Source organism: Rattus norvegicus, chromosome 7 (assembly GCF_036323735.1).
Source record: "Rattus norvegicus strain BN/NHsdMcwi chromosome 7, GRCr8, whole genome shotgun sequence".
Classification (NCBI taxonomy): Eukaryota; Metazoa; Chordata; class Mammalia; order Rodentia; family Muridae; genus Rattus; species Rattus norvegicus.
In genome coordinates this window covers 113,774,855-113,789,785 of record NC_086025.1, presented here as the reverse complement: position 1 = coordinate 113,789,785, position 14,931 = coordinate 113,774,855, and the positions used below count along the sequence as shown (strand labels likewise).

The 14,931-nt window shown below is 52.0% G+C and overlaps 1 protein-coding gene and 1 long non-coding RNA gene across 6 annotated transcripts in view; one reads left to right on the top strand and one right to left on the bottom strand.

The window, feature by feature from the left end:
• Nucleotides 1-14,931, bottom strand: part of Cacna1i (calcium voltage-gated channel subunit alpha1 I) — a 111,405-nt gene that overhangs the window by 37,885 nt on the left and 58,589 nt on the right. For all 5 annotated transcript variants that reach the window (NM_020084.4, XM_063264170.1, XM_063264168.1 and 2 more), the window contains exons 6-9: nt 12,957-13,116; nt 6,092-6,407; nt 4,825-4,917; nt 1,976-2,288 (exon numbers count right to left, since the gene is read on the bottom strand). In NM_020084.4, coding sequence (NP_064469.4) covers nt 1,976-2,288; nt 4,825-4,917; nt 6,092-6,407; nt 12,957-13,116 — 882 coding nt within the window. The remainder of the gene's footprint in view (nt 1-1,975; nt 2,289-4,824; nt 4,918-6,091; nt 6,408-12,956; nt 13,117-14,931) is intronic.
• LOC134479941 (uncharacterized) lies at nt 3,898-8,837 on the top strand. The gene is made up of 2 exons (XR_010053888.1): nt 3,898-4,046; nt 8,380-8,837. It is a non-coding gene; the product is annotated as an uncharacterized LOC134479941 (long non-coding RNA).

Genomic DNA, 14,931 nt, shown 5'->3' with positions numbered 1-14,931 from the left:
CCTCCTCCTCCTCCTCTTTAATTTCTCTTAGTTTTTAGTTTTTCTCTGTGTAGCCCTGGCTATCCTAGAACTCACTATGTAGTCCAGGCTGGCCTCAAACTTAGAGCTATCTGGCTGCCTCTCCCTCCCCAAGTGCTGAGATTAAAGGCATGTGGCACCATGGCCTGGCTGGTTTCTTCTTTGTGCTTTCCTATATTATAGTAACATAAATACATTTTGCTTGAATAAGAAAGAAAGAAAGAAAGAAAGAAAGAAAGAAAGAAAGAAAGAGAGAAAGAGAGAAAGAAAGAAAGAAAGAAAGCACTAAAGGGAAAGAAAAGTGGGAAAGCCTGCACTTCCCTATGTTGGCCTCTGAATACTACAAAGCAACCAGATACCTGGGTCGTCCTCCAGCCTTGGAGGATCAAAGCCTTTCTCAGACTGCACCAACACTGGCCACAGGAAAGGAGATGGAACGGAGGCCTGAGAAGTCACAGCACTAAAAAATGCAAAACTTGGCTTCACAGCATTCCAGCCCGAGGGGCAGTGGCAACAGCAAGAGGCCTTCCCTATGCTTGCATCCCCAGAAGGTGAGAGCTAGCCTGGCCTAGACCTCAGCTCTCCTCTTCACTGCTACAGGCCACCTGGAACCACATCTAGATGGCTAGTGTCTGAGGGCAGTGGACAACTGTCTGGTCTTTGCTGGTCTCTCTGATTGACAGGATAAGACAGCTAGGAGTGTGGAATCGACCAGCCAGGGCCTCAGCCAGGCAACCGTCAATCACAGGCACAAACTAACAAATCTCTTGAGTCCTGCTCGGGAGGAGGAGACGGGAGGCCCCATCTGGGTGGTCAAGGTCACAAGGGCAACGGGACGTGCCATGCTCCACAGCTGTTCTGAGGAACAGTCCGGGGCCTGCTAACTTCTCTGCAGTAGCTTGGAGAAAGCAGACTAAACCCAGAGCTCCCTGCTAGCTCCGTGGTCTCCTCTTAGGGTTGTCTGCATCTGTGAGTACAGACAAGACGCTCTGCAAGGCCCAGCACCTCTGACACTCCATATGACGGAGTCTTATATGGAGTCTTACATGGACACACTGGGCAACTTAAGTGACTCCCTCATCTCCTTGGGCCTTGATTTTCCCATCTGAAAACTGGAGACATGGTTTCTAGTCTGCCTCTTTCTCGGGGCTATTGAAAGAAACAAGCTAAAGACTCTCTCTCTCTTTCTCCCTCCCTCCCTCCCTCCCTCCCTCCCTCCCTCCCTCCCTCCTTGCAACAGGGTCTCGTGGACCCCACTCTGGTCTTAAATTCACTAAATAGCTAAGGATACCCTTGAACTTCTGATCCTCCTGCTCCATGCCCCAAGCTCCAGGATTGCCACCATGCTGGGGCTTGAACTAGAGCTTTCACGCATGCTCTGCAAGCACACTAGCAACTGTATACCCACCCCAGAGAGCCTCCTTTCTAAGCTAAACACCAAACTTACACAAACAGCCTAGCGCCGCTCAAACATGAGGGAGGAGAGAAGTAATGGGGACGAGAGTCCCGGTGTGCCCTGATATGTACGGCCCCTTGTGCCAGGGGCCTGATGTCATTACTCAGGTGTGCTGGTAAGCAGGGAACAGTCACGGGGGCCAGCGTGAGAAGTGACATGGGTGACCACAAAGAGGGAAGCTAGTCTCGCAAGGCTGTGAATAAATCACTTAACTTTCAAGTATAGGTTCAAGGGAATGGTTTGCCTGCAAAACTTGGAAGAATTTCTCCCGGGAGAGGGCGAGGCCACGCAGGTTGGACAGAGACTGGGGCAAGAAGTGAGCAGAGCAGATGAGTTCTGGACGGGCCATAAAGGAAACAGTACGGCCTGAAATGAACACTGGGGATTCCACATCTGACTGATGCGGACACTTCTTGTCCCAGCAGGCACGACACACTTGCACTATTGCCATTATGAGACCCTGAGTCATGGCACATGAGCTTGAGAGTCAAGGCCACTTACTGCAGTGGCTGGGCTCCTTGGCATGGGGCCCAGGCTTGGCAGGGGCTGGTGTCCCCGGGCCCATGGCCTGGCGCCGGTTCTGCAGGGCCTGGTAGAGGCCTAGGGCACGGCGCTTGGCTTTGCGAAGGATGTGACAGACATATTGGAAGATCTCCTCATAGCAATCACCGGGCTCAGCGTAACTGGCCACCGTGCTGGAGGACAGGTAGCGCTGGCGTTGCTCCAGCATCAGCCGGTGCTCCCGTTGCTTGGTCTCAGAGAACTGGGTTGCTATGACAACGAGGCACAAGTTGATCATGAAGAAGGAGCCCACCTGTAACCAACAGAAGGAAAGGACAGGAACAGGGACAGTGGGGACAGATAAATAGAGAGGGGTAGAACGAGCGGGGGTGGGGGGAGGCACAGGAGAAGGGGACAAAGAGATGGAGAAAGAGTTAGCAAGAGCAGGAGATGGGAGGGGGGAGGCCAGAGAGAGACAGGAGAGACGGGAGAGGGGAGGGGACAGATCAGAGATGCAGAGGAGAAGAAAGAAGACAGCAGAAAGACAGAAAGACAGAGGACAGCCAAGGTACAGAGTCAAAAACATAAAGAAAGCAGGGAAGGAGGGGGAAAGGGAAGGGGAAGGAGAGGGGATAAGAAAGGAAAGAGAAGAGAAGGGGAGGGGAGGGGAGACAGAAAGAGAGACAGAATTGGGAGACATGAGAGACGCGTAGTCGGGAGTAGGATTAGACAGACAGAGGTACAGGGAAGATGGAGGGGCCCAGAGAGACAGAAACGCAGACACAGATACACAGATGGGACAGGAAAAGATCACTGAGTCCTTGCAGGGGAAGGCACAGCAGAGGTGACTTCCCAAGTCCAACTGGGACTTTATCCAAGTCCAGGCCCCATCAGGACCGAGATCCAGCCTCACTACCAACCCATGTAGGGTGGAGGGAGATGCTGAAGCCAAGAGGGACAGCCACTTCCCTCCAGTCATAAAGGTCCTGAGCCCTACCCACCGGCCTAGACTTGGGCCGTGTGCTTGGAAGGGGAGGTGGAGCCAGGTCCCCCCCGTATCTAACTATTCCAGGGCCAGTTGTCTCCCTTGGACTCACTAACCCAAAGGAGTACCTCTGGCCCGGCAGGAAAGGTGTGGCCTCCAGCTTTCACCAACAGGTACATGCAGATGGCTGCCCTCTTCCCATTACATACAACTGAAGAGCTAAAGGGGACAGGGCTTCTTCCTGGCCCAGAGGACTCTGGGAAATAGGCTGCTTCTTAGACAAAAAGACAACCAGCAGTCCTCTCGGCCATAGCATTTCCCAGAAAACTGTTCTTCCCTGGGCTGATTAGGGACACCGAAACCAGAGAGACCCTGGCCTCTGTAGGCTCAACCCTGTAAGGCTCCTACCCAGCCTTCAACAGTGGTTGCCCCCAGGTGACCCAGGCAGGCCTCATCCTCTCTGGAACTCTGTTCCCCATCTGTAAAGTGGGAGGCAAGAGCAAAATGGGCCTAGGACTTTTCTAACCAGAGACTGGGAGCTGTGTGTGAAGACTGGAGACCCCTACCAGCCTGCTGATGGCATCCTCTGACTTGAGACAGGGGCACTTGAGAACCGAGTATCCCCAGTAACATCAGGGCACATTTGCTGACCACTTACTGGAGAGCAGGGGTAAGCAGGCTCCTGGCTGTGTCCCAGCCAGCCTTCCTTATCACGTAGAAACTGGTCGCTGCCACGTGACCCATCTCGTGGACTCTGAGGAGCCTGCCTCAAGGACTACTAAATGGTTTCCTGTGGGAGAGGACTGAGTCTTCCGTCTTCCTCCAGGAAGTCACCCACACACTTGTCCTCCTCCAAAGGGCCCTTCAGCCCCTATGGCTTCTTTCTATCATAATACCTAAGCTTCTGTATGTCATTGTGACCTCTCAGATCTTCTTTCCCACAAGAACTCAGTCCATCTTTCCTGAATGTTCTGTCGAAACTAACTTAATGAAGAGTCCTTCTCTCTTTCATCTGGTTTCTCTCAAGTCCAAGGCCCTAGACTCCCCATGAAGTCGTGGAGCTATATTCCAGCGGGCATGACGCAGGTGAGTGGCCAGTCTGTTCTGACTCCTTCGTCAGGGTGTTGCTCATGGGAAAGCAAGCTTGCCTTGGCCCACCACCAGGAAACTAGAGAACCCAGCCTTCATGTTGGGGATTGAACACAGCTCTCCCAGAAACCTGACCTCTGTGGACTGTACTGTGGCAGAAAGCTACCAGTATGCAGGACAGAGTGGACACCGGAAAGAAGGACAGGACATGCTGGCCTACAGTGGCAGAGAGCCCCCTGCCTCCGTCACCTGGTCACACACAGAGCTGCAGAAAACCCAGAGTTCAAAGACTTGCCCAGAGCTCCACTAGGCCACTACCAAGGCCAACCTCCTACCCTATGTCATATCCAGGGAGAAGTCCCAGGCAGCCAGTTAGAGCATCTTGTCTACCCCAGGAAAAATGGGGACCAGATGGAACCCCTGAGAAGCTCCATTCTGGAACTATACCCCCAGCTAAGGCCATGCTCCTAGGGAATTAGGCAGAGAGAGACAAGCAGGATCAGCAGGGTAGATGTTAAAGGCTGGAGATGAGACGTGAAGACGGGGAGATATGATACATGCTCCCAGCCACAGCCCTGATAAGCCCCTTCAATCACCGGCTGGGGCTGCTTGACTGCATTTAAAAATATCCCTTTCTCAGGATGGATTGCCTCTTCCTCCTGTCCTGCCAGGCTCCCCTAGCCCTGAGGGCTCCCTGGGGGACTGCCCATCCCTCCCCTCTCCCCACCCCCACCCAGCGTAAGGTCCATGGTCCTGGACTTGCCCTGATACTCACTATGATGAGCAGAATGAAGTAGATGAAGTTGTAGAAAGAATGTGCGTCCATCACATAGTACATGATCTCCACCCAGCCTTCCAGAGTGATCACCTGCAGTGGGCATGAGGACAGGGGCAGAGGCTAAGACACCGTCCCTCCTGTGCACCAGGATTTAAGACAAGGGCTGGGGTAGGGGGCAGCATGGGTAAGGAAACCAAGGATCCAAGAGATACTGATATCATTGGCCCACATCACACCTCCAGCTCATTAACACTGGTGACAAAACCCCAGCCAAGCTGTGGGTCAGCTGACCATTCCCTTCCTGTCCCCCACAATGCCATCCAGAGACTAAGAGCCATCTGGGGAAAGACAGGCTAGGCGCTGGGGCCTCCCCAGGCCTGCCTCATCTTTGCTTGTGGCAAAGCACTGAGCAGCCTCCACCCTCTGGGAAGCCTTCACCCTCTGGACTGATCAACCAAGAGACCCAAAATGGTTGCACATGGGTTCAGCTCTGAATCTCTCATATAGCCCTCCCCAGAGCAGAGCGGGAGCCTCCTTCCTTCCCCTTCTTCCTTCTGAGGACAGCAAAACCTCCCCTACACCAGGGCTGGCTCCCCTGCTCACAGCGTCTGGCTTATTGTCAGGCACCCAAGGTAAGGAGTCTGCTAGTACAGGACGCCCAGTATGAAGAATATGCCCAGAATGAGGAGGAGAAGACTGAGGCAAGCAGGCCAAGCAAGACCCCCAGTGTCCTACAGGCCCAGTTTTCTGAACAAACCCTGCCAAGTCCCCTCTAGAGTACAAAGTTGGAGTAGGGACAGAGTCTGCCCAAGGTGGTATGGTGGTCAGAGCATGAGAGTGTTTCCTATGTCCTTCCACCCAAGCCTGGCCTCAGTGTCATCCCTCTAGGAACGACCTGTCTTACCATGGTGGGACCTTGCTTTGGCTGTGAGTCCCCCTGTGAGGACTACTCCTTGCTATGGCTTAGCCCACCTGGGCATCTATAAGGAGCGAGCCTTTGAGGTGAGACCCAGTGAAATGAAATCTTGATTTGTTATTTAGCCACCACTTACTCCTTGGCCAGCAAGCATGTTTCCTTCCTTTCAACCTTGGGCTTTCTGCCTGCAAAGTGAACAGGGTAAAGCCCTATACCAACAGCATGCTGGACAGATCTCAGGAGGTGGGTGACAAAGTCCAGCTCAAGGCTTTACCTGCTGAGTGAGGTTGCTGGCCATGCCACCCGCGGCCATGCCACCCGACCAGTCCTGGGCCTGAATGTTCTCACCTGGAAAATCACAATCCAGGCATAGCCAATGTTGTCAAAGTTGATGGCGCCCTTGTGAGGGTTGGCGTTGCCCGTGCGGCAGACGTTGTAGTAGCGGTTCCAGTTGACGCACAGACCGCTGGCGTTGAGGTCCTGGCGCCCCGCCCCGAAGTCATACACATCATCTTTGGACAGGCAGCATTCCCGGCCCTGCTCCTTCAGTGGGGGGATCTCGTGGCAGCCCATGATGCCATTGTCCCCAGTCAGGGAGCAGATAAAGGGCATCTCGTCATCCTCCTCTGGTTGGTAATAAGGGGGCAGGGCCACATCCCCTTGTCTGACACAGAAAAGAGCAGGTCAAAGAGCAGCGGGGGAGGGTCACTACCAGCATGGCCACGCTGTGGCAGGATTAGCCCAAGGCCATATCACTGCCTCCAGGTCCAGAACACATGGGAGACACCATTTCTCATTTCTGGTATGATCACAAAAGTCCTAACAGGTCTGTTGTGATGCCTTTTCATGGTCCCCTCATCTGAAGAACCTTCCCTGGAGGATCCTCCCTTCCACAGAGCTAAGCCAGGGCTCCCTGAGCTACACTGTGGGACAGACACTACTCAGCTTCCTGGCTGGACCAGGCCACACAGTTTAGACAAGTCAGAGCGAGTGCTCAATCAGTAGCCACTGGATTTTGCTGGTCCAGCAGGTAAGGGAATGTGTGGCCCTGGGCTGAAATCTCTTCCCTCTCTGGATATGGATTACCTCCTCGGTGACATTTGCTCATAAGCTCTGCTGTGTCCACCACATAATAACAAATGAAATCCCCATTGTGGTTTTATCTATGGAACCCAAACGGATCAGAGAGGGATCATTCGGGCAGGGTTTAAAATTAAGACAATGATCAGGAACTAACCCTACGACAGAGGACTCTGAGACTATAGTAAGGAGCCTAGTGTGGTGTTTTATAGGACTAGAACCCTTAGTAGGGACCACAACACATAGAGACGGACCTGTGTCTTAAGGCAAACACAGAAGCCAGCACTCAGGAGTCTGAAGCAGGAGGATTGTGAATTTGGGGCTAGCCTAGGCTAAGGATTGAGTTCCTGGTCAGCCTGGACTGAATAACAAGATGTCTCTTATTTGTTTGCTTGGTTGGCTGGTTGCTTGAGACAGGTCTCATGTAGCCCATGCTATCCTCGAACTTTCTATACTAACAATGACCTTAAACTCTAGAGCCTATGGCTTCTACCTCTTGAGTGTTGGGGTTATAAGTACATGCCAGTACACCTGTCTGGAAATGATGTGTCAAAAAAAATTAACTTAATTCACTAAAATTTGAAAAAAAGAAAGAAAAAGCAAACAAATTTAGGGGGTGGTGGTGGCACATGTGCACACCTTTAATCTCAGTGCTTAAGAGGCAGAGGATAGCCAAGGATACACAGGAAAACCCTGTCTCATAAAACAAAAAGCAAAAGCAACAACAACAACAAAAGAAATAGCAAATGTAAGTAACACTAACACTGCCTCTCATCTGAATGGCCACCTCAAGGTTTTGTAACACAGTGTGGGAAGAACAACGGGTATAAACAGACACCGGCATGGTTGGTGGGGGCGTAAACTGCACCACCCCTGTGGAAGGCAATTCATCAACATCCTTTAACAGTCAAAATGTTACAACCAACCTCGCAAAGGCTGGGGACCACCTGCTTCCAATAAAGACATCACTTTGATCCCCGGCAGAAAAGCTGGACTGTGCCACACATGGTTGTGGGAAGACTGAACGAACACCCATTAAATAAATCAAACTTGATGTCAATTGGTCCATCACATACCGCACGCAAAAGTCTTTGTGATGGAATAGACCAGACAGAAAGACGAAGCCAGAAACAAGAGAATTTTTTTCTGACTCCGGGCTCTGAGATTCGTTCAATAGCAATGCTTAAAAAAAAGTTAAAACCTGAACAGGACTGGGGGCCAAGTTTTTCAGTCTCAAAACACCATTAGCAGAATTAAACAGCCACTCCTTAGGACTCCCACCTATGAGCCAGCACACTGCTATTACTTATCCAACTGTCAATTTGGGTCATTTCTAGGTATGGGGTCCTTATGACTCAGAAGCATTCTTGCCTGCGTGCTTGAGTGGGTACAAACCACCCTTCTTTCCTCTGTGTGGGGGATGGTATTTGTTTGTTCAACCCAAGGTGACCTCTAACGCTCTCCCTGCCAAAGCACCCTGAACACAGGAATTGCAGGTGTGAGACACCACTCACAGCTAAAGCTCAATGGCTCTGATTTTTTTTTTCTCTTTGCAGTGTGGAAGACTGAATCCGGGGTCCTCAAGCATGCCAAGATACCGCTCTGCCAGCTGGGCTACACTCTCAGCCCGATCCAGCCAGCCTTTCTTTTGAGCAAAGCCCCAGGGTACACCTGACAAGCTGAGGGTGTGTTTAGCATTGGGTTTGTCCAGCCTCCCACAATGGATCCTGAAACCACCCTGAAGATCCACTGGGACCTCCCGGAACACAGCGGAACGGAACGTCGCCTGCTCGTCGCCTGCTCTGTGTGAGAAGGGCAATTGCTGGCCCTTCTCATTTTAACTATCCTGGCGGGGCACCACGGTGTCTCGCTGCCATTTCCGTTACGGCTCCCTTAAGACCTGAAAGATGAGCCTTTTCAAATACTCGTGTGCCACTGCTGTAGCCCCTTGAGAGGTCTCTAGTGAGGTCTGTTGGACCAGTTTTTAATTAAATCATCTTTGGCTTTCTTGTCAGTTTATAGTCCTTCTTTATACGTTCTGGACTTGAGATCTCTGGTGGATACAGGTATGGCAAAGTTTTGGTTTCAAGCTGTTCTTTTTCATACTTCATCACTTCTGCAAATCTACGGACATCTTAAAGTCACACCATATACTTGGAGGTTTCCAGCTCACTGTGGGCATCAACCCAGATGGGAGGTGGTCTCCCAGCCCCACAGGGGAAGGATGGAGAGACCCAGGAGACCTGGGACTCAGGGGTCTGTGCAACTAGCACTGAGGGTGATTGATGACTACCAGCCATAACTGGAGAGCCTCCTGCCAGCCTTTGCTCTCGTGCTCTTCTACGGGCCCCTCTCTGTGAACTCAGAAACCCCAGGGCAGCTGTGTTAGAGGCTAGCTCACACCCAGACACCAGTTCGGATGACCAGCCAATAACAAGGGTAGCCCAGTCCAGTTTCCACACTTGCGCACACTCAACCCTTCCTGCTGTGTTACTGCCAGGCCTTAATTAGTCAAGTGCTTGCCTTGCATTAGGACCCGAGTTCAGATCCCCAGCACCCACATAAAAACTGGTCATGGTGATATGGGCCTATAACTCCGGCACTGGGAAGCCAGAGACATGAGGGTTCCTGGAGCCTGCTGGCCAGCCAGTCTAGCCAAATTGGTCAGTTCCGGTCTCAGTGACTGACCCTTATCTCAAAAATAAATAAGTAAATAAATAAATAGATAAATAAAATAAATAAAGTGGGGATCGATTAAGACAGAGCCCCCAAACATTGGCCTCTGGCACCGATGCACACATGAATACCCTGGCACACATACACATTCACCCAAACTAACAAGTAAAGATACTATGCTTCTCCCGCAGGATGTTGGGAAGGTAATGAATTTGTCCTGCAGCGCTCAAGACTCAGCATGCACAAGCCACCCTGTGAATACCAGCTGTCTCTCTCCAGGACCAGACTCCCCAACCCTGTCATTTAGGGTGCATTTATTAAGGGCTGTCGTACATCAGCTGTGGCGACACACAGCAGTGAGTTCACACACTCCCATGGTTCCAGGTGCCATTTCAGTGCCTTCCCAATGAATGAACAGGGGCGCTCCCTCCCACCAGAGCATCCCAGACTGGTGGAACGCACATGGTGCCACGCCATGGCTCAGCGCTCCCTAGGGTCAGGCACAGACCTAAGGTTCTACATGTTCTGATTTGAGTCATTCTCAAATCACCTCTGTAGTAGGGAAACTGAGGCACAAAGTCGCTGAAGTCGTGAGGCTAGCAAGTGGCAGAAGCAGAATTTGACCTTCAAGTCCAGACTCCATTGCCACAGCCCCCACCTGCATGGCAGCATCGGGAGGCTCTGTCACGAATTAACTCTTACCTCAGCCCCCCCCCCCTCATTCCCATCCATTAACCAGCAAATATCATTCTTGACCTTTCAGGATCAGGTCAAAGTTGCATCCATAAATGTCCCAGAAGTCCTTTCTTCTCAACCCAGCACCCTAAATCCAAATAAACATTTAGCTCCCTTATCCTCCTAGGGTCAAGACCAAGAGACAGTGTAGAACCTGCCCTTGGAAGTGGCAGCAAATGTTTGCTATGATATCCATGCTCTGAGACCCCTAGAGGCAGAAAGAAGCCTTGCTATGCTCCCTGGGTAAGTCCTCCCTCTCTAGGCCTTGTTCCCTGTCTGGGGCCCCTGGAGGCCCAGCATGCACTGCTGTATTCCGTCTAGGAAGGGTCTTGCTCTACCTAGTTCGGCATGGCTCAGGAGCTTGTTCACAGAGCAGCTGGCCAAGGGCTGGAGGTGTAATCTGAAGCCTCACACACAACAAGCTGGTGGGAAAAGAAGCCAAGAGGACGAGGGGAATTCCCCCACTGGGTGCCTGTCTCTCCTGTCTAAGGCCAGGCCTAGCTGGGCTGAGGTCTGGTCAGAGCCCATCTGTCTGAGCCCCGGGAAAGGCCTACGTTTTGTTAGCCTTCCTTACCAGCTACTCTGAGGCCTGCTCTGAGCTCGGTCTTTAGAGTTGAGGTCTGACCCACCCTCCCTCTATGGGGTTGCAGACCTGGGATAATCTTGGCCTTGTTCTCTGCCTAAGCCAGGAATTTACCAGCCTCTTTCTTCTCCCTGAAGTATAGTCATCCTATGACCAAGTGGGGCCTGTAGGTCAAGGCCCCTGTCCCTGAGAACACGAGACTTAGAGCTTTCAGAGAGCCACCCGGCCTTGCCAGCTATGTCTTGCCTCTAAAACTCTCTGGCTCCTCTCGAATTTGGAATTCCTCTACCAGGCGGGCCAGCTACACACTGGCCCAAAGTGGGGCCCAGGCATGTCCACAGCGCTGTCCACCTATCTGTCCTCATAGCAGCCAAGGAAGGGCTGGAGCCACCTCTCAGAGCTCAGATGAGACAAGGGAGCAGCCAAGCAGGAAACAGCACATAAATTCTCCTGCTGTAGAGCCAAAGAGAACTAGGCTTCTCCCCTACCTGCCTCTGTGCGGGATTACTGCTCAGTCATTCATGCTCTCGTTCATTCATTCATTCATTCATTCATTCATTTTCATTCATTCATTTTCATTCATTCATTCATTCATTCATTCATTCATAGTGAACAGGCACTGTTGTAGGTCTTGAGAGAAGAGTGAGGACCAATCTTTCCTAGTCTAGGGGAGAACTCACAACCTAGGGTCCCCGAAAGACAAGTATGTCATTTCTCTAGTGACCTCAAATTCTCAAGCCGATAAATGGGATCATTGCAGGAAAAGATTGACCATCGAGGTCATAGTGTGGTCGCTGCTTGGAGAAGAGGCAGCAATCCTCCTGCAGAAGGTGACATGAGAGCCAGAACCAGCCACAGACCCACATGGGACAGAGGGGGCACAGATGGAGGTGAGCCCCAACACCAAGAGTTCACACACATGCTGCTCTCTGAAGGACTTCCCCTCCTCCTGCCCCTGACAACTCAGGACTGCCCTCTGCCGAACACTCACACAAGTGTAAAAGCCACTCTCTCACGATCCACGGGGCCCTCATCCAACAAGGTGCCCCTTCTCTGGCCTACTCAGATACCCAGTGCTCCCCACGGTATAGCGATGGGGAGGTAGACCAGCCCCTACCCAACCTCCACTTCCTGTTACACCGCACTGTCTCTAACGTTCCAAATCCAGAAAAGGGAGACTCATCCCAGCTCATACAGTACCCCTACACCACCGCATTGAGAAGAGACACAGCCTTGGTGATCCTAGCCATAGGCGCCCTCGCTCTACAAAGGGCAGGTCCTGAATGCATCTGCCAGGTTAAAACAGACACGATCACTCTTCCGTTTCAGCCTCTGTGGGGCCCAGCACACAGGAGCAGCTTGTGGAAACTGATGTGCCCTTACCTCCAAACACACAGTGTGTGCATGTGCCCTAGGCTGCCGTCCCCACTTGGGAAGAAAGGATTCTAAAGGCATCATTTTGAGAAACTAAACCCATCTTTTAAGCAGCTCTTGACATTCTGCCTGGAGGGGCGCCTGGCTCCCACTCTAGACCCAACAGCAGGATGTGAGCTGGTCCCATTATGGCACTCCCACACACCCCTCCTTGGGTTCTAGAACTTTCTCTGCTTCCAATGTCCAAACCTTCCTCTCTCCTCATATCCAGCCTTCCCAAATTGGCTGCTCCTACTTTGTTGGCCCAGTTCTCAGTTAGCAAATGAGTTAGCAAGAGGCAGGTCAGAGTCAGCAGGAACAGAGTGGGTTGGAGGTGGGGTAGAAGTGGGAAGCTCTGGCCGGGTTTTTATATTGACAGAGGTAGGGTCTTCTGAGATGAGGGAATCTTAATTGAGAAAATGCTTCCCTTGGGTTGGCCCAGCTCACTGTGGAAGGTGCCAGCTCACTGTGGTGGTCCTGGGTTCTATAAGAAAGCAGGCTAAGCAAGCCATGAGGAACAAGCTGGTAAGCAGCACCCTTCCATGGCCTCTGCTTTGGTTCCTGCTGCCATGTTCCTGCCCTGCTTGAGTTCCAGTCCTGACTTCCCTAGACGATGAACTGCAAACTGTAAGGTGAAATAAACCCTTTCCTTCCCAAGGTGCTTCTGGTCCCAGTGTTTTATCAAAGCAATAAAAAGCCAGATTAAGATGGGGTGGGGGGACTCACATGGTGAAGTTCTCTTCCAGGAAGCAGCGGTTCCGTAGCAGGCCTGCCCAGAGCTGCACGCCAATGATGCCGAAGATGAAGAAGACGAAGAAACAGAGCAGGAGCACGTTCCCCAGCATGGGCAGCGTGTCGAGCAGCAGGTTCACCAGGATCCGCATGCCTGGGAGAGGAAGGGCCGAGGAGGTGGCATCAGAGAAGCAAGACGAACAGGCCAAGAGGCTGATGGGTAGCCGGAGGAGAGAAGGAGTCTCCTACTCCTTCTGGAAGCCTCCATGTCAGCCCCTATGCCCACAAAGCCAGGAAAATGGCTCTGGGCCCTGCCGCGCTTCCATAAGATCATGGGTGAAGGAGCACACACTTAGGGAGCACCCTTTGAGGTGCTGAGTGCTCTCCTGGAGATGTGCACAAATAGGTTCTCCTTCAGCTTCCATAGGAACCCCTTGCGGTTGGCAATGTTATCTGTTTTATACAGGTGGTTCGAAGAGCCAACAGGAGTTATTTCCTCAGTGTCCCCCAGCTGGGTAGCAGAAGGATGTAAATTTAAACTGTCGCCTGATACTGAGTCTACCCCTCTTTGCAAGGCCAATCCTTTTACCTATGCGGCTTCTTCACCCTAACAACCGCCTATCACCTGCCTCAGTCTGGTGGAATCTCATTCTGTGGAGCCTTCCCAACCTTCTCTCATCAGAGCATCCGATCCTCCGCTCCAGGCAATCTCAGTCTCTCCTAGCCTAGGCTGCCTTGGACAGTTACAGTTTGTATGTTGTGCAACCCTAAGAGGTTCCATTTGCATCAACATCTAACCCCAATAAACACCCATCTGTCTGTATACTTTCCTGTCCTACCTACTGGGCTGTGAGCTCCCGGGGAACAGGGTCTATGTCTGAGTCACCTCAATGGTCCCAGAAGCCAGCAGGGCCTAACCTAGAAGATAAGCTTCGTCGATGTTTGCTGGATGACTGACTGCTCATGTACAAGACTGGGAAAGAGGGGAAGATTGGAGAGGGGCAGGGGGAATGATGATGACAGGTAGGAGAGTTGGTCCTGTTGGATTTTGATTGATCCCAGCGTGATGCCGAGGTGGTTATTAATGAGGATAATTATCATGGATTTGCATCACAAACTCGGTGTGGAGTGATTTCCAATCAATAATTAATGTCCACCCCCATCTTCCCTCCCCACAAAACTAGGTCAGCGTCCTCTCAGGAAAAGTGACGGGACTCCCTGGCAAGCTGCATCATCCAACTGAGAACATCCAGGGCCAGGGCTCTGCACCTCCTTGCTTTACATCTACCCCCGCCCCAGCACGGGAACAAGGGGTGTTTGCTAGGGGAGGCAAGGACACCAAATATGTCCCCATGCGATCTCCAAAATGAGCCAACGGCAAGCCTTCCAGGGACTGCCATCATTCATTCACATTCACACATGTGCATTCATTCATCTAGCGGTAGATTGCCAGCACCATGCTGACAGAATTCCCGCTCAGAGCTCACGGCCCAGCAGCAGGGTCCAGAGACTGGACCAGAGCAAAAGGACTACTGCAAAGTACACATTTGTGGGGAGGAGGAGGTAGAGCTGGGCCGTACGGGATACAAAGAATCTTAGAGGGGCTGAGGGGAAGATAGCCTGAGAGCATGCATAGCTGCCATGCCAGGCCTTGGGTTGCTGTAGAGAATTCCAATGAGATGGGTAGGGGAGCTCAGGGAGGATGGATGTACTCAGAGGCCTGTGTCACTGTCCCCAGCAGCATATCTCAAAGCAGCCACAGTCCTTGAGTGGCTCTGAGCTCTGAAAAGTGCCATCCTAGAGTCTACACAGAGGCAGTGGATGGAGACCAGGCACTGGACCAGACTACCTTGAGGAAGCCGCGGGCTCCTCTCTGCGCGCAAGGCTCACTAACTAGAGCCTGGCTGCTCCTGGCTGCTCCCAAGGGTGGCCTTTGTTGCTCAATTAATTACACTTCCCTTGTTCTCCA